This window comes from Jaculus jaculus, chromosome 2 (assembly GCF_020740685.1).
Source record: "Jaculus jaculus isolate mJacJac1 chromosome 2, mJacJac1.mat.Y.cur, whole genome shotgun sequence".
Classification (NCBI taxonomy): domain Eukaryota; kingdom Metazoa; phylum Chordata; class Mammalia; order Rodentia; family Dipodidae; genus Jaculus; species Jaculus jaculus.
Genome location: NC_059103.1, coordinates 101,495,567 through 101,513,868, shown reverse-complemented (window position 1 = coordinate 101,513,868; position 18,302 = coordinate 101,495,567). Strand labels below are relative to the sequence as shown.

The following is an 18,302-nucleotide window of genomic DNA, read 5'->3' as shown; positions in this document are numbered from 1 at the left end:
TTCTGACTATAGATTTAAAAAAAAATAATTGAAACTACTAGTAGCTTGTAGACCATTTTATCCAGGGCTCAATGTATATGGTTTATTTCATATACTTGGGTGTCAGCCTGTTTATACAGGTTGAACAATATAATGTGAAAGGGTTTTGTTTTCTTTCTATTTCATTTTTTTTTTTTACAGGTTTAAAGTGATGTCATTCTTTTCAAATTACTGGCTGATGTTATCTTAGAAATTGTCAGAAATTTTGTTGTTTCTCCCTTCCTACTTCTGTTTACATCACAGCACACAAACAGCACAGTGCTTTGGTTAGCCTCAGCCTGACACTTAAGTTGTGTTCTCTCGTTTGCTGTGTTAGTGTCCGGGGGTGTGACATGACCATTGAAGTGTCTCCAAGAAATTTGACCATTAAAATTTCCCAGTTGTGCTCACTTGTAGTTCTCCTCCTTTGCTAGGGGTTTTCCACAGGAACTCACAGGAGAGGATCAGAGGATGCCTTTATCTCATGTACTTTCCTTCTACTTTTTCTCCTTCTCAGTCTTGTGTGAGGCATCTGCCCTAAAGAAGAGAAAGTCACTGACTTTTAACCCCAAAATAAATTTAGGCATCACAAAATCAGATATTTCTAATTATATGAATTAAGTTTGGGTCAAAAACAATGTATTAAGAGACTTTAAAGTCATTTTCAAATAATGTTTGTATTTTATATTAATCTTGTCTATTTTCAAGAAATAAAATGGTCAGGGACCTGAAATTTTTATTTTGGATGTATTTTAATCATACCAAACATGTGTTTTAGTCCCTCTACTTACTTCTTAAATTGCATATGAGTTTGTAAGATTTTTAAATTAGAATATCTCATTCATCCCTTGTTCTGCTTGTTTTGCTCCTCTGTTTGTGTGACTGGGCATTTCTGACTGTCCCTGGATAGAGAGGATGGACAGTCTTACATTGCTAGGATGAGACTATCCAAACCAGAGCCCTTACTGGATTACTGGAAATAAGCACTTTGAGCACTCAGTCTCACTTTAATGACAAAAGTTGAAATCATTGCCTAACATAAAGGTTTTCTTTGTCTCTAAACTTTGATTTTCATGCTGTCAGAGGCCCCCTTGCGACAGGTAATTTGAGTGTTAATTGTATGTTTTCTCAGTTTGTAAATGTGATCAGATGTATTTTGCTCACAATTTTAAAATTAAGTTTACCTATAAGATTTGTTCCAACTCAGAAACTCTGTGGTGTCAGACTCCATTATTCCTTTTTTTCCCCTTTATTTCTTTCTTTACTGTTTTCTTTCTTGCTATTTGTTTAAAGTTTGTGATCGTTAGATATTGTCCTGTTTGTCTTATATACATATATGACTAGGCATACAATTTGGGAACTGAAAGACATGTGAGCCATTCTATAGAGCAATTCTCTAAAGGAAGAATGAAGCGCCCTACATGGTGAGGTGACCTGTGCTAGATCATAGCGATGATTAGGGAGGAGAACTCTGGCCACCTACTAGAGCAACACAAATTAACCCAACTGCTCTCACCCGAGCGCCTGCAGACTCCAGGCCAGGCCTGCAAATGAAGATTCAAACTATTTTTGAGAAAAGTGTGCTTGGTGTGCCATGTTCAGAAAAAGATCCATCAGACACAAAGGAACATTCTCCCATTATACCAAAATGGAAACTCTTAAACATTCTCAAGGCTTGAGAATTTTGAAGCAGTTCTGCTGAACTGAACTAACTCATATCAACATAAACATCCCTGTTGTTGTTATTATTGTTAATCTAAACCTAAAATTATACTTGAAAACAAAGGACAACTTTGGGAAGGTTAAAGTTTTCTGGTTTTGGTAATCCTAGACACTCTCCCATGACTTAGAAGCATAAACCTATGCTGTGAAGCGGGCCTGTTTTCTGATGGGAGAGCCACAGACTGTCTCTGGAACACTGATGGGAAGCCTGCCTCCTTGCTGACCTGACAGGGTTTGATGGTGGTGACTTGTGGCGCACAGCCTGTAGCCCAGGCAGTGCTTGTCCTCTGCTCATTCTCACTTCTGTTTACTCAGAGCCAGCCCTTTATGCTCATTTTCTGCCCACCCTGCCTCCTTGGCCCAGCCCCAACACAATTGGGAAGTCATATCTCAGTATTGAATTCTACCTGAGAGTTGAATTTATGGAAACTAAATATGCTTTAGTGTTTCTGATGTTAGTGACTATGTAAATTAAAGTTATTTTTGTAAGTGGAATAGCCTAAGGGAATACAAGGATTTAAGAAAAAAAAAAACTCTTAGAAATTACAGTGTTAGGCTCAGTGTCCCTCACTGTGATTTTCAGCCAAGAAGTTGGTAAATTTTCACAAGCTAAGTGACTCCCCTTTGCCAGGACATTTTAGATCTCTCAAAATCAGATTAGCAAGATAAGCCCTGTACAGCAAAACCCCTCCCAACAGTCCTTAATGGAAGATCCCTGGTGGCGCTGCTGTCAGCACCCTTTCCCAAGGCTGCCGGGCTGTACACCATTATCTGCTCCCTCCTTCCACCTCCACCAGGTAGCCTGCAGCTAATGATTTATTCATATGTTAGAGCTTTAACAGAAAACAACTCTAGGGCACTGCTTCTGTGCTGAGGGTTGGGGAAATAGAACAAGTGACTATGCCTCAAGTATCAATCAATTAATAGAGGAACTGAGATGCATTCTTAAAATCACTGAAAAACAGTATATCATGTCTGTCATACTGTCTCTACAAAACTAGTAGCTACTGTATAGGAACTGCTTCAATAAAACATTAATAAAGCACAAAGGACCCAGTGGCTCTAATGTAAAGTTTATATGAGCCTGCCATTTGAAGTGATTGTGCAGGGATTTGAGGTCATTCCCCCATTTGGGCTGAATCTTGTGAAAGAGTAGGCATAGGTTTAACTAGAGAAAACATCATAAATTAAAAAAAAAATCAGCAAAGACTCAAAAATAGAAATCTCTGAGGTTGAATGGGGAATCCTGAAGAAGTTTGCTAGAATGAAGTGTCCATGAAAAGGACATGTGTTAGAGTAAGATTTAAAAAAAAAATCATAGGGCCTGGGGAGATGGCTTAGCAGTTAAGGTACTTGCCTATAAAACCAAAGGATCCAGGTTCGATTCCCCAGGACCCACATAAGACAGCTGTACAAAGTGGTACACATGCATCTGAAGTTCATTTACAGTGGCTGGATGCCCTGGCACACCCGTTCTGTCCCTCCCCCACCCTCTCTCAAATAAATGAATAAAAATAAGATTTAAAAAAATCATAGGCATGGTGGCCCATACCTTTAATCCCAGCACTCAAGAGGCAGAAGTAAGGAGATCACTATGAGTTCAAGGCCAGCCAGGAACTGCAGAGTAAGCTCCAGGTTAGTCTGGGCTAGAATGAAAAAAAAAAATCATAAAAAAACAAAATCATAGGAAGAAATCATGCAAGAACTTAGACTGAACTTTTTTTGAAATGTTGGCCAAACAATGGAAGTGTTAATACCGTTCTGATACATCATGGTAAGCCATATGCTTCAGGAATATAAACCCAGTCACTGTCTGCTAAAGGGTCTCGGAAGGGAAAGGCCCAGGGAGGGGTGCCAGTTAAAATTCAGTGATTCCTCATGAGTTAAATGGCTTAGTGTTTAAGGTGCTTGCCTGCAAAGCCAAAGGATCCAGGTTTGATTCCCCAGGACCCATGTAAGCCAGATGCACAAGGAGGCACATGCATCTGGAGTTCGTTTGCAATGGCTGGAGGCCCTGGTGTGCTCATTCTCTCTCTATCTCTCTTTTCCCCTGCCTATTTCCCAGTTTGGCCTAAGATGGATAATCTAAGGCAATGAGAATAGAGGAAAGGGATGAATGCAGAAATTTTGGAGGTGCCTCATTGCTGAAATTTGGCAGGAGATTGAATATACAAGACAAGAAGCTCTCCAAAATGATGGGAGAGTTTGGGTGCAGTTGCAAAGAGAGTGGCAGTTCTGATCCACAAGAAGTGAAGCAGATTTGAGAAGGAAGGTAATGAGACCACCTTGGGCATGTTGAGTGGTAAAGGTGTAGTTCTGATCCACAAGAAGTGAAGTAGATTTGAGAAGGAAGGTGATTAGACCACCTTGGGCATGTTGAGTGGTAAAGGTGTAGTGCTGATCCACAAGAAGTGACGTAGATTTGAGAAGGAAGGTGATTAGACCACCTTGGGCATGTTGAGTGGTAAAGGTGTAGTTCTGATCCACAAGAAGTGAAGTAGATTTGAGAAGGAAGGTGATTAGACCACCTTGGGCATGTTGAGTGGTAAAGGTGTAGTCCTGATCCACAAGTAGTGAAGTAGATTTGAGAAGGAAGGTGATTAGACCACCTTGGGCATGTTGAGTGGTAAAGGTGTAGTGCTGATCCACAAGAAGTGAAGTAGATTTGAGAAGGAAGGTGATTAGACCATGGTGAGTGGTAAAGGCATTGGGGGAGAAGAATACACAGAAAGCAGTTAGAAATGTCAGACATGCTTAACAGCATGAGAACACAAAGTTTCATTCATTACTGTGTGGAGTAGACAAACCCAGAGTAAATGAGTGTCACAGGTGATATAGTAAATACTAGAAACTAAAGCATAGGCTAAGAACCAAGGACCAGTGTTTGCAGAGAGTTCTCTTTGGAAAGGAGAAGAGCACTTAGTCAAAGCAGCCAGAGGTAGAGGAGAGGAGAGGGGAGGGGAGGGGAGAGAAGGTCTTAGGGGAATGCTAACACACTCCAGGTGGGGAGAAAAATAAGAAGTGACTAGTAGGTTTGGAAACATTAAGTCATTCATAACCTTTAATCACTTTTTATTTGATGAATAGTGGGGAATTTTTTAAGGTGGAACTTTTTTAAAAGGTAGAATTAATTGATTTGCAAAAGTCTTCAGTTTAAGTAGCTGGTTCTGTATTAGTAACTTGAGATGATGGCCTTGCAAATTTTGCATGGAAAATGAGAATGCCATTTGAGCAAGTATGGTATAAGCAGAATCTTTTAAGAACCTTTCCATAGTAGCTTATATTGGCCATCAAATGAAGGAATGGTTCAGTTTGGGGGTTGTGCCTGGCCCTGTGAATTTCGATAAATGCCACCTTTATAGTTGTCATCATTATCGGGAAAGGCTTGTTATTTTTAGAATAAGGAAGAAGAGGGGAATGTCAGCAAATTAAGGGAAAGAGTCCTTTAGGTCTTCAGAGGAGGGTAATTCAAGGGGGTCTACAATAGCCATTAAGCATAAAACAGTGGTTATTCCTGGAAAAAGGAACAAATACAATTCTCTGAATTTGAGTGAAACACATGAAGTGACAAGGGTGTTGTGAGCCTCGCGGGGAAGAGAGATTGAGGGAACTCCTGCGGCAGCCTCTACCTTCTCATTATATCAGGAAATTGCGACAGCAGATGTCTATGAAGGCAGGAAGAGGTACAAATGAATTGCTGTCATTTCTTTGGGCATGCTCTGTATCAAGAACTGTACTAACCCTTTAAACTAACTCCTTTAATTCTTGTGAAAATTCAGAGAATATGTAGTTGTATTCACAATTCCCAAATGGGAAAAACGTCAAATGTTAAATGACTCACCCAAGGTCACTAGCTGATACTCAAGAGGCCAAGATTCAGAGCAGGTCTGTCTGATCTCCAAACCTGTGCTTCATACTGAGAGAGAGCCCATTCATTTGCCATCTTGAAAGTGAAGCTCTGTACCACCTCAGAATGGGATTGTGGGGTACCTACTCATGTCCATCATCCATCAGAGAAGGATCCTCTGGGTGAGAAGTGAGAGACTATGAAATTGGGGTGGACCAAAATGTGGATCCTGGATTCCTGAAGGAATTAACAAGACAAGGCACAGAGGAAATGTGTGTGGTAGTGCTAAAATTGTCAGTAGAAGGAGGAGAATGGCCCATGGCTGGGCTGCCAGATGGCCAAGGGGTGTCTTGATTTAAAACTGCTGCCTTGATTTTCCATGAGTGACGCTTGAAGAGCCACCTTCCCTCCCCTTTTCCACAGCTTCTGGGATTCTCACATCCCCTTAACCTTCTGCCCATCCAGTGAGGAGCCCAAGGTCCGTAACTAGACACTCCTCCACCTGCTTAGGTTAGCATTCTTCTCTGGTGTATAATAATCACATTCTAATTCAAAAAGCCCACTGAAAGGCTACATTGGGATCCAGCCATCATTTCAAAGGTAAAATAACAAAATAAAAATATAGTCACTTTAATTTCCTCCCACCTAGTATAACTTTTGATATTTTAGTAGATTGTTTTCACTAAATATCATTTTAGTCTCATCTTAAATATTTAATTAAAGAATTAATTATTGTGAAAATACTTAGTAGCAGAGGCCAGTAAGTTGAAAAGGAGACATAAAGGGTGGAGAAAGGAAGGGAGGAGGATACTTAATAGGTTGATATTGTATATATGTAATTACAATGATTGTAATGGGGAGGTAATATGATCGAGAATGGAATTTCAAATGGGAAAGTGTGGGGGTGGGGAGGGAGGGAATTACCATGGGATATATTTTATAATCATGGAAAATGTTAATAAAAAATAAATAAATAAATAAAAAGAATTAATTATTGAATGTCCATAATATAACAAACATTACTGTAGGCACTGTGGAATAGGAGGGGAAAACACAGTGTTCCTACAGGCATAGTACTTCCATTCTAATGGAGAAGATAGAAAAATGATTAAAGTACAAAGTATATAGTATATAGTATATAAAATAGTATTAACGCATAGAGAAAAATGAAGCACTGTTTGAGGAACAATCAATGCAGGGTTGGGAGTGGTCTAAGTTTAGGTAGAGGCAGGAGAGTCAATGAAATCTCCCTTGAGAGAGAGCTATTATGCAAAGCCTAGAGGCAGGTAAGAGATAGGCAGACATCCTGGAACAAAATGTTGAAGGCAGAGGACTCAACAAGCTCAAAATGCCCTCAGTTGAGAGCCCATGTGTAAGTCTGAGGACAGCAGAGGCTGATGTGACTATATGGATGTATAAGAAATAAGGTCCTAGAGGAAATGAGGGGTCAGATAACCTGAAGCCCCTAGCTGTTGTTGAGACCTGGGCTTTGAGAATGGAGAGATATTAAAAGAAAAATGGAGAGGCATTAGGTTGTTTGTTTTTTAACATGAGAAGTTTTAGTCATGTACATAGAATTGTGTAATGAGCTCCCTTGTGCTAATCACTCCACTTCAATAACTTTCACCTTGGGATTTTTTGAGCAGAGGAGTAACAAGAACTGCACATGACCTGACTTGAACACAACCACTCAGAAAGCAGGAGAAACACAGGAAACCGTAGCAAAATCTTAGAACACAGCTGGTGCTGGTTTGAAACCAGGGATAGCAGTGGAGATGGTGAGAAATGGTCAGGTTTGGGGTTTCTTTTGAAGATTTGATTTGATATTACACTTTCTTTTAGAGAAAAATTGGAAAAATATGTAGTGGAGTAAGATGAGTAAGATGTATTAAAAAAAAAAAAGAGAGAGAGAAATGTTACTAGTGTGGTGGTTTGAATCTGTTGTCCCCCATACACTCATGTGTTTTGAATGCTTGGTCCCCATTTGATGGTAATTAGGGAGACTTTCTGGACGACGTGTGTTGTTAGGGATGGGTTTTGGGGTGTTGTAGCCAGCTCCCCCTTGCAAGAGATCAGCTCACTCTCCTGCTATTTTCCATCTGTGGCTAGGAGGTGATGTCCTGCCCCTGGTCTACCATCTTTTTCCTGCCATCATGAAGCTTCCCATCAAGACTGTAAACCAAATAAACCCTTTCCTCCTATCAGCTGCTTTTGGTCACATGTTTTGTACCAGCAACACAAAGGTAACTACAAGCAAGCATAGCATTATTTCAAATGGTATTTGAGGAAACAGCAGGCAGGGGAGATGACTTAGTGGTTAAAGATAGTTGCTTGCAAAACCCTGCTGGCCTGAGTTCAGTCCTTCAGTACCCACATAAAACCAGATGCACAGCTGGTGCATGTGCCTGGAGGTTCCTTGCAGTTAGCCAAAAGTGCTGGCATGCCCATTTCATATTCTCTCTCTCCCTCCCCCCCTTCTCTCTCTCTCCCTTTCTCTCTCTCTCTCTCTCTCGCTCTCTCTCTCATTATTAAAATAAATAGTTGCTGGACGTGATGGCGCACGCCTTTAATCCCAGCACTCGGAAGGCAGAGGTAGGAGGATCGCCGTGAGTTCAAGGCCACCCTGAGACTACAGAGTTAATTCCAGGTCAGCCTGGACCAGAGTGAGACCATACCTTGAAAAAACAAAAAAAGAAAAAAAATAAAATAAATAGTTCACTAATTTGTGGAAAAAAGGCACACCCAACTGGTGAAAGGTGTGTGTGAGAGAGAGAGGAGAGAGAATGGGGGGGAGAACATGTCTAACACAGTTCATCCAGACTTTACAAACTGTGCTCCTATATCCTTTTGCCATCAGCAATCATTATGCTATATAAGGTCAAAAGTTGGCTAATCAAATATTGAATGTTTATGGAGGTCCAATTCCCCAACTTTTATAGTTAGCAGTGGTAGTCTTTCCTGTACTTGGCTTTTCTGAAAGAAGCATAGGCAGATATATCTGATATCAAGTAACTGAAAATTAAAATAAAACCAAAAGGAGAAAATGAAACCCTAGGTCAAAGCAGGGCAGAAAGAAATCAAACCTTCAGAGCAGACACACATAGGTAGAAAGTCTGTTCGCTGCTCACTTGGTGAGTGGTGGTTTGCCACTCCATCCCCAGTCTGACATCATGAGCCATATGTGCTGTTGGCCACTCTGGAAGGGCATTGAACAAGGTGAAAGAATGTCTGTGGTCTACCCATCCATGAACAGGAGCAACACTGTCATCAACAGTCAGTGGGCCAAACACAGGAGATTCATGTCACCCTATCTCTTGCTTAAAACACCACACCAATGTTCAGAGGACATTGAAAATGAATTCCCCAGACCTCTGTGTTCTGGCTACTTCACTGAAAACTGTATCACCTGTTGCTCAGTTTGTCCAAAGTTCCATTTTCGTGTCTGCAACATGAGGGTAGTAGTGCCAACCCTGCTTCTCTGGATCATTAGAAGGCCTAAGGGACCTTTGCAGATAAAGAGAAGGAAAGGAACTTGTGCTTCCTGATATATACCGTGTGCCGGACACTGTGTGACCCCCACAGTAAGCCTATGATGTCGGTATTGGCTCATTGCATTGATACGAAGCCTGAGGTTCAGATGCTATCTAATTAATAAACAATACAAAATAATCAAAGTTGACTACTGGGGCTAGGATGATGGCTCAATGGATAAAGTGCTTACCTTGAAAGCATGAGTTTAGATCACTAGAATTCACACAGTAGTGGGGTGTGGTGGCACACACCTGTAACTCCAGTACTGAACAGGTGGAGACATGAAGATCCTTTGGGCTTGCTGGCTGGCTAGTCTAGTTGAATCAGAGAGCTCCAGATTCAATGATGGACCCTGTCTCAAAAACTAAGGTAGACAGTGATAAAGGAAGACACCTGTCATTGACATCTGGCGTCTGCTTGCAAATGCACACATGGGCATGGACAAACATGACTGCCTTTATCCTTGAGGGGAGATTATTATTAAAATACTAGTCTTCTGTTTATTTCCTGTCTTTCTTTTTTGCTTATAATTTGACTCACATGAACAAGAGTGCATGGTTTAATAGTGTATGTAACATGTTTTTAAATTATTTTTAATTAAAGACTTATATGGAGACAATATAGTTTTGCCACCTCTCACAGCTACCTCTGAGACCTTTGTCACTATACACTCCAGCAATACCAAACTAGCAGGTGTTTTGGGAACAACTTCCATGTACACAACTGTAAGATAGGCAAAGTACATCCATAAAACACTGAGATGAGTGGATATATAGAAAAAGCAAGCAGTGGTACAGTATATAGAAATGTGAATGGGTTTGGGGGAGTCAGGCCCAAGTTCATGGAACCTTCCCAGTTACATTTTTAGGAATCATGGTGACTTACTTCAACTTACTGAGTCTCAGTTCATTCCATGGTAGAATGAGGTATCACTTCTGAATCCAGAGAACTACTGTGAGGATTGGCAGTTAGCATGTTCTCTCCCCTTCCATAAAATACGATAATGTAGGAAGCATAGATGTATATGATTTGTAAAGTTAGCAAGCAAGAACAATAAGGCAGTGACCCTCAACTGCCAATTGCATGGTTTCCCTGCCCTGTACCCTCCAATCACATTCTCAAAATGAGATAGTAGTAGACTTAGTGTACTCAGGCTGTGAGGACAGTGTGGTGGGAGATCTTGGTCTTCCCCTGAAGTCCAAGTGCTTCTCAGCAGGGAAGAGAAGAGAGCCCTGTGTAGTAGAACCACCTGAAGAAACTCCTGTCAGGTGCTCAGCAGGGCTGGAGAGTTGCAAGATGGACTCTCACCTCGGAGCCCTGTCTGTACATGCCGTTCTCGTTGCTGGGTCCCCTAGCTGCCCCACTGTTTTGTTACACCGCTATCTCATTAGCTCCTTCTGAAGCTTTCTGACACTTCCTGACCAGGTCAAACCCCTAGTACTGATTTCTTTTGATAATTTCTTCTTGTTGTGCTTTCACATGCACGGCAAAGCTCTCTGATGAGTATCAGCCCCACTGTTTAACTCCCGTGAGAACAGGATGGTGCTGTGCCTGTGGCGCATCCCTTTGCTTTCTGACTTGTGCAGCGCTTGGGGCACTTTCAGGGGGCTGAACAAATCCTCACTGCATGAAATGATGAATTTGAATTAGCAAATGCCTATTGTGTCTGACAATTTATATTTGGGATTGTGAAATCCATTGGGTACCAAACATTGTGTTAACTCATTTAATCCTAAAACAATCCTATGATAGCAAGTATATTATTATTTTTATTTTAAAGATGGAGAAACTGAAACATGGAGATATTAACCGTCTCTCCCTGCTGGCACAGCTAATAGATGACGGCTGGAGGATTTGAGACTGCCTTCAAGAGCTGTTAGACTTAACCATTGTTCTGCTTTCTATGGTAGATAACAAAGCAAGGTTCGCAAGTAAAGTCAGGATGGGTTTCTCTGAAAGCTGCTGATATTTTCTTTCTTCCTCTCCTTATCATCATCATCACCATTATCGTCATCATTTCACGAGAAAAAATGTAAACAGAAAAAAGTGGTTTCGTGTACTTCGTTTTGCAATCATGTCGTCTACATTCTGTTAAGGTAATTTGGCCAAATTTACCCAGAGAGCAAACTGGGCATTTCAATCCTGTATTCTGAGAAAATTCTAGGCTGCTTTTTAAAGAACATTTAAAGAACCATTGGCTGCTTTCCCACACTATAGTTACTTTAAATAACAGTAAATGATTTGACCAAGGTGGACCTTAGTTGAGCCCCTGGGTTTCTAGCTCCTATTTAAAAAGCAGATCTGGCCTGAGGCCATCAGGAGAGTTTGAGTCACAAAATTCCCTGAATGAAGTCTTAAATTTCATCAGGGAGGGCAAGAAAGTCTAGGACCCCAAAGAGTGACAGCTGCAACTAGAAGACCATATCTTTGCTATAAAACTAAATTACAGCATTGTGGGAAAAGACTTCCCCCAGGAATAGAAGAGGCATAAATGTCTTCTAGCCACCTGCTTTAAACAGGGTGTTTTAGAGACCATCTTAGGAGAGCTATACTTTTCAGAGCTCTCTGGGTAAAAGAGTACATGACAACCACAATAAGATAGCAGTTGGCACCTGTACACAGCTGTTACTTGCAGAGCACTGCTCCAAAGACTTTCTGTATATTAATGTACTTGGTCCTCACTATAACCCCTTGAGCTACTGTTATTATCCCATTCAATCAATGCAAGAATGAAGCAAGGTCACATAGCAATCAGTGGTCAAAATCTCCACCTCTAGCTAGACTACCCCTAAAGTCAGTGCTCTTACAGTTCCCCTGCGTAGTTGAGTACCCAGTTTGGTACCTTTGTCCCCTGGCCTGTGATTGAAAGCTTAACTTGTGTTTAAGAGTCAGCTGTGTTCAGACTCAGAAAGACCTTTCTGACAGATGCAGTTGTTATCTGTGAACAGTTTTCAAGGGAATAGCAATTCAAAGAGGTAGAAGGATGGCTGAATGAGAAAATTAAATTTTCAATAGAATACATTCCTAAATTGGCTGTAATAGTTGTCAGACATCATGACAGATATAAAGGCTGATCACACAAGGTAGGATGTCCAGGTCTGTATGTGCCATAGATTTATATAGTGTCATTTTTCTCTGTCCCCAGACTGGTATTTTGGAAAGTCCAGAAAGCCCAAGGGCCTCCCTGTCATTACTCTGTGGTCTTTGTAAAAACCAAACGATGCCATCCTCACTTGAGCTCATTCAAATGGATCAAAGAGCATGTTAGTCACTGGGATCTTTCAGGCCCTTTACCTAAGAGACTGCCCATTTCCTCATTCTTACCATCCTTCAGTCATGAAGTAATAATAAGAAAAACATGTGAGTGAGTGCTTTTTGAACACACCTCCCACCTCTTCCCGTCAGTGCCACTGAGCATCTGCTCACAGCAGCATGGAAGGGCTCACAGGCCCACAGTAGTGGAGCTTCTCACTGAATTCTGCCCAGTGTCCTGTGTCACTGGCTGATTTCACCCAAGGGAAGCTTTGTGTCACGCCTTACTCTGTTGAGTTCCTGTGTACACTGTCACTTAAAAGTAGCTTGGCTTACTGAGTGCTGTCTACTGTACATTAAAAAAGACTGGTTTCCAGTGTCATCTCCAGAACTGGCACCGGCACCTCAGTAGAGATACAGGAATAACAGTGAACTTGGGAGCACACCTGCTCCTTCCTTCCTTGTCATGCACTGAAGTACAGAGTCACTTGGCCTGTTACGAGAGAATCCTACATTCACATCAGCTTTATGCCAAGAGGGATTGCTAAGTATTGTACCTAAGAAATTGATTTGTGCTTGAAGGTGGTCAGGGTCAAATTTAATGCAAAACGTTTTAAATTAACTTGCTGAGCTGGGACTGGAAGCCATCCTACAGGGGGTCTTGCTCCTTGGGAAGGGGTGTGTCCTAGTCTGTTGCTACAACTGATAGGGTCATTTACACAGAATAGTGAGTCATCTGGTTTTTGGTCTGAAGGCTGAGAAGCACCAGACTGGGCAGCCATGTCTGGTGAGAACTGCAGAGTTCTAGGACGGGACAGTCTATGGTAGGTGACAAACTAGCCTACCTCAGTTACCTCCTCCTCATTTTACATAGTCACAGCTCCAAGTGATGAGGGACCCCATATGGCTTCTGTGACTTTACCTCCCAAAGGTCCCACCTCCAGGTACTACAGTTGAAGTTTATCACCTCATGATGCCTCACGAGCCTGGGTAGTTCAGAAGCAAAGCATTGCCACAGCTCTGCACCACAGCTCAAGCACAGAGAGGCCTTGAGGAGTCTGGTGCAGCTGCCCAGCTGATCAGAGAGGAGTCTGACCTTTGTTGTCCCCTTAGCCCTCCAAGCTCCAGCAATCATCAACTTCTCAGTTCTTGCAATCAGGAACTGAATTGGGAAAAAAAAAAAAACGCACTAAGGAAAAAAATTCTCCAAAAACCCTGCCTCAATGGAGCAAGGACCAATTTGTGAAGTTCAAATTAAAAGTAGACTGACTTTTCCAAGATGTTTCATTGACAGATACAGGTTGTTCCCCAGGTTCACATCAGAAGGGCTTCCAGAGACGCTGTGCATTACCAATTATTGGGCCAAGCTCTGATATAATGGGATTCAGAAAGAAAAAAATGAGGCCATGAGCTTTTCTGGTAGCATGCTTTGGGTTTAAGGCTGTCTTGGGGGAAGGACACTACAGAGACTGGATGGTCATCTTGAGGAGAAAGGACATCTGAGCTCTTTTGCTATTTCCTTTTTATTGCTGTCGTCATCATTTTTTTTATGAGAGAGAGCAAGAGAGAGAATTGATACGCCAGGGCCTCTGGCCATTACAGTCAAACTCCAGACACCTGTGCCACCTTGTATGCATGCATCACCTTGTGCGTCTGGCTTACATGGGTTCTGGAGAGATGAACCTGGGTCCTTAGGCTTCGCAGGCAAGTGTCCTAACCATCTCTCCAGCCCTGTTGTCATCATTTTAAAGATACACAAGTAAAAAGGAAAACTTACCTTGCCTGGGGAAATTGATTTTATAAAACAAGAGCCAAACAACTAAAAATAGATGTGGAACCTAGGGACTTGCAATTAAGGGGTTCACTTCATTATTTAGGAAGCTCACAGTGACCTGAGCACGTATAACTTAATTATCAGAGCTCATAGCCAAGAGAACCACTGGCGGCTTGGGAATCTTAACAGCTGTCTGTGCCAAGTCCATGGGCTGGAGTGTCCAAAGCCAACCTTCCAAGCCAGGTCCCTGGACAAGACTCACCCACATCATAGAGTAGGGAGTTGGGATTCTCAGCCCTGCTCATCTTTCTTATTCCATCAGTCATCGATTCCTCATCATTGATATTGACTCAGCTTTCATAACCAAAATGTGTTACAAAAATGCAGAGAAAAAGCAGTCACCATTAGCAGGGAGGGGTGCTTCACAGCCGCACAGCATCCTCCAAGATATGGTCTTCCCCCTCACTGATGTATACCTCATCATACAAGACAGCTGCCAGTAACACTTTGATTCATTTCCATTCTGTCATTTGTTCGTCATATGCTTTTTTAAAAAGTGAGCTATAGTCATGTATGAATGGGCTTGTATAATTTTGTATTATATGTCTTATATTTACCAGTTTATGATAGACACCTCTCCTTCTTGGAATAAAGTCAGGAGATGCTAATTTTTTTAAAAAAATTTACTTCTTACATAGATCTGCAACTATGTGGGACCTGCCAAGGTTATTGTTCAGTTGGTCACAAATGGAAAAAATATCCACCTGCATGCCCACAGCCTGGTGGGCAAACACTGCGAGGATGGGATCTGCACTGTAAATGCTGGACCCAAGGACATGGTGGTTGGGTAAGTGAGGGGATATGATGCCATGGGAGGTTGGAACAGATGGAACGTTGGACATGTGAATGTGGAATGGACAGGCCCTTTTAATTAGGGACCTACCTAAGACTTTCTCTCTCTCTCTCTCTCTCTCTCTCTCTCTCTCTCTCTCTCTCTCTCTCTCTGTCTCTCGCTCCCTCTCTCTCTCTCTCTCCCTCTCTGGAGATACATGTTCTCACTTGGACTCCCAGAAGGAAGGTGAGCTCATATCTGCATTGCCCAAAGCAACCCTTATATCTATGGTCCTGAACTCCTCAAGGTGCCCAATTTAGAGGATAAATTATATAGGCACTTGGCCTTGGAGTCATTTGTAGCACTTTCTTGCTATGGAAATAAAGATATATTTAAAGAAATCTAACTATATAGAATCAATACCACATGATTTGGAGTTTGGGGCTTGTTGTTTATTTTTGGGGGACAGGGTCTTAATGATCCCTGTGCATCTACCTTCCAACTGCTTAGTACTGGTATTAAAAACATGGACCACCACATTGTTAGGATTTTCACATATCTGTAATTTCCTTAAGGACTTATTTTGGGCATGAAGTAGATAAATGCCTATTTCATCTCTGCACTGCTTAAAACATGCACATGGATTAAGTAGCCAAGGGATACAAATTGGTGTGGACATGCATTAGACCAGAAACATAAATAGAAAGTAACATATTTATTTAAGTATCAAATAAAACAGTTTTGGGGAGGGGCTTCTAGGTAGTATCTCATTCTAGCACAGGCTGACCTGGAATTCACTGTGTAGTCTCAGAGTGGCCTCTAACTCATAGGGATCCTCTTACTTCTGTCTCCCTGTGCTGGGACTAAATGCATGCACCACCACACAGAGATTTTTTTTTTTTTAGATAGAACATAGAAATTTCAATTCAAAAGACAAATATTTTATGATATATTTATTATAGTAAATTTTTTTTCATTGTTGCTAAACACTTAGCTAGCACACAGTATAAACTGATATGTACAATTAATACTCTCAAAATAATGAAGTCCAGCTAGGCATGGTGGTGTACACCTTTAATCCCAGCACTCAGAGGTAGGAGGATTGCCATGAGTTCAAGGCCACCCTGAGATTACATAGTGAATTCCAGGACAGTCTGAGCTAGAGTGAGACTCTACCTCAAATAAAAAAAAAAAAAAAAAGTTAAGTCCTACTTTGGAATTTTTGTTTGTTTGTTTTGTTTTTCTAAGGTAGGGTCTCACCCTAGCCCAAGCTGACATGGAATTCACTCTGTAGTCTCAAGGTGGCCTCAAACTGACAGCAATCCTCCTACCTCTGCCTCACAAATGCTGGGATTAAAGGCGTATACCACCACACCCAGCTCTACTTTGGAACTCTTTTTATTTATTTATTTTTATTAGTTATTTACATACTTAGTGTGTAAATAGCACATGTTGGTACCATCCTTACCCTCATCCCTGCCCCCCACACAAAGGGACCCTCCTCGATGGGGATGCTGGTTATCCCCATGGGTACTGTGGGCTGTGCATTGTGGGAGTAGCCATCAGTTATGGAGAAGAGGCAGTGTCTCTGTGAGTAATGTCCCAACTTGTGGCTCTAACAATCTTTCTATCCCTGTTCCCTGAAATTTCTTGAGCCATGTTGGGCTCGTTTTAGGTCTACTTCAGGGATGAGCTCCTAGGAGCCTCAGTATCTGTGGATCTCTGGTTTGGTAGGAGTTGGGTATCCTCAGTGTCTATCTCCTTCATCCTTGTGCTAATATCAGGTTCACTGAGAAAGCAACATTCTTGCTCATTTCCCCAGTTCTTTTATGGTTCCAGCTGGGCCTCTGGTGAAGTGTGATGGCCATTTCTCTCCTCAGGCCTTGCTCCATCTGAAAAAGAGAATCAGATTCTCCAGTGGAGAATGAAGTCAACACAGGTTAAATGGAATAAGCATTGTTAATTTAGAGAGAATTTAATGGGTGTAGGCCCTCTTGTAGCCCAAGATTGGTGGGAGCTTGATATTGCAGAGCAAACTTATTATCCATATATCATTCTGACTTGTTTCCCAGTTCCAACTATGGATTCTTTTCCATTGAATGGATCTGTTAGCCAATCCAAGAGTAGTTGGTTACCCACCATGGCTGTGTGCCAGTATTACACTTGTGTGAGCATCACAACAAGTTGTTTGCTTCTGAGTAGCTTAGATCTCAAGTTGCTCAGACAGATGTTGGCCACTTTCCCCCAGTAGCTCTTGTAGCACCTTCTAACACTAGATGGGCTAACTGTCTGGGGATTGGCTGTCTTCCAGATTCCAGCCAGGTCTCTCCATGTTCCGTACCAACAGCATATGGTGTCTTTGGCAGAAGGGTCTTACCATTAACCTCTGGTGGGTAATCAAGTGCTCTGACAGAAGTCTGTCTTCTTTGGGGAAACTTTGTAGGCAGTCTTTAAGAATAAAAGAAAACGATTGGAGAGATGGCTCAGAGGTCAAAGGCACTTGTTTGGAAAGCCTGCCAGCTCCAGGTTCAGTTCCCTAAACATCCACATAAAACCAGATAAGCATTAGTCTGCAGCAGTAAGAGACCCTGGCATACATGCGCATATGCACGTATGTGCATGTGTGCATATGTATACACATGTGCAAATAACTTTTATAGAAGATATTTTTAATCTGTTTTAAAATATCATTCAAAGTTTTCCAGCCCTAGTTTAATATTTTTATCTATTTATTTGCCATCAGAAGGAGACAGCGATGGAATGGGTGCACCAGGGCCTCTAGCCACAGCAAACAAACTCCAGATGCATACGCTGCTTTGTGCATCTGGCTTTACCTGGGTACTAGGGAATCGAACTTGGCCATTAGGTTGTGCAGGCAAGCTCCTTAACCTCTGAGCAGTCTCCCCGGCTCTCTAGCTCTAGTTTAAATAGTTTGTGTTAACATCCCAGCTAATGTGGGTTGTCACTGAAAAGAAAGGAATTGTTTCATGAACTGTGATGAAGCTTAAGATCTGGTGAGGTTTCAGATTGGTTGTTGTTAGGGAAGTGGAGCTTATGCAGTCCTAGATATTTCCTTGTTTGACTGAAAATGTTTAGGTGTGGAAAACCTAGAAAGAGAGCTTTCTTTTAAGTCACTAAAGTCTAATTCTTTTTGGTGTTAGAAGAAAAGCATATAGATTGAAGGAAGAAGCTCAAATTGATTTGAAAACATCAAGTGTGCTTTATTTTACTGTCTGAGCAGCCTGTAGGAAGACTGGCCTGTCTCCTGGGCTGTCACAGTTAGTTGCCTGTCAGTTTTGGCAGACCTCTCCAGCTCCGTCTGACCT

General features: G+C 41.7%; 1 protein-coding gene across 2 annotated transcripts in view; it reads left to right on the top strand.

Moving 5' to 3' along the window:
- Nfkb1 (nuclear factor kappa B subunit 1) overlaps positions 1-18,302 on the top strand; it is a 125,745-nt gene that overhangs the window by 59,398 nt on the left and 48,045 nt on the right. For both annotated transcript variants that reach the window (XM_045143005.1, XM_045143004.1), the window contains exon 6: positions 14,843-14,991. In XM_045143005.1, the coding sequence (XP_044998940.1) occupies positions 14,843-14,991 (149 nt within the window). The remainder of the gene's footprint in view (positions 1-14,842; positions 14,992-18,302) is intronic.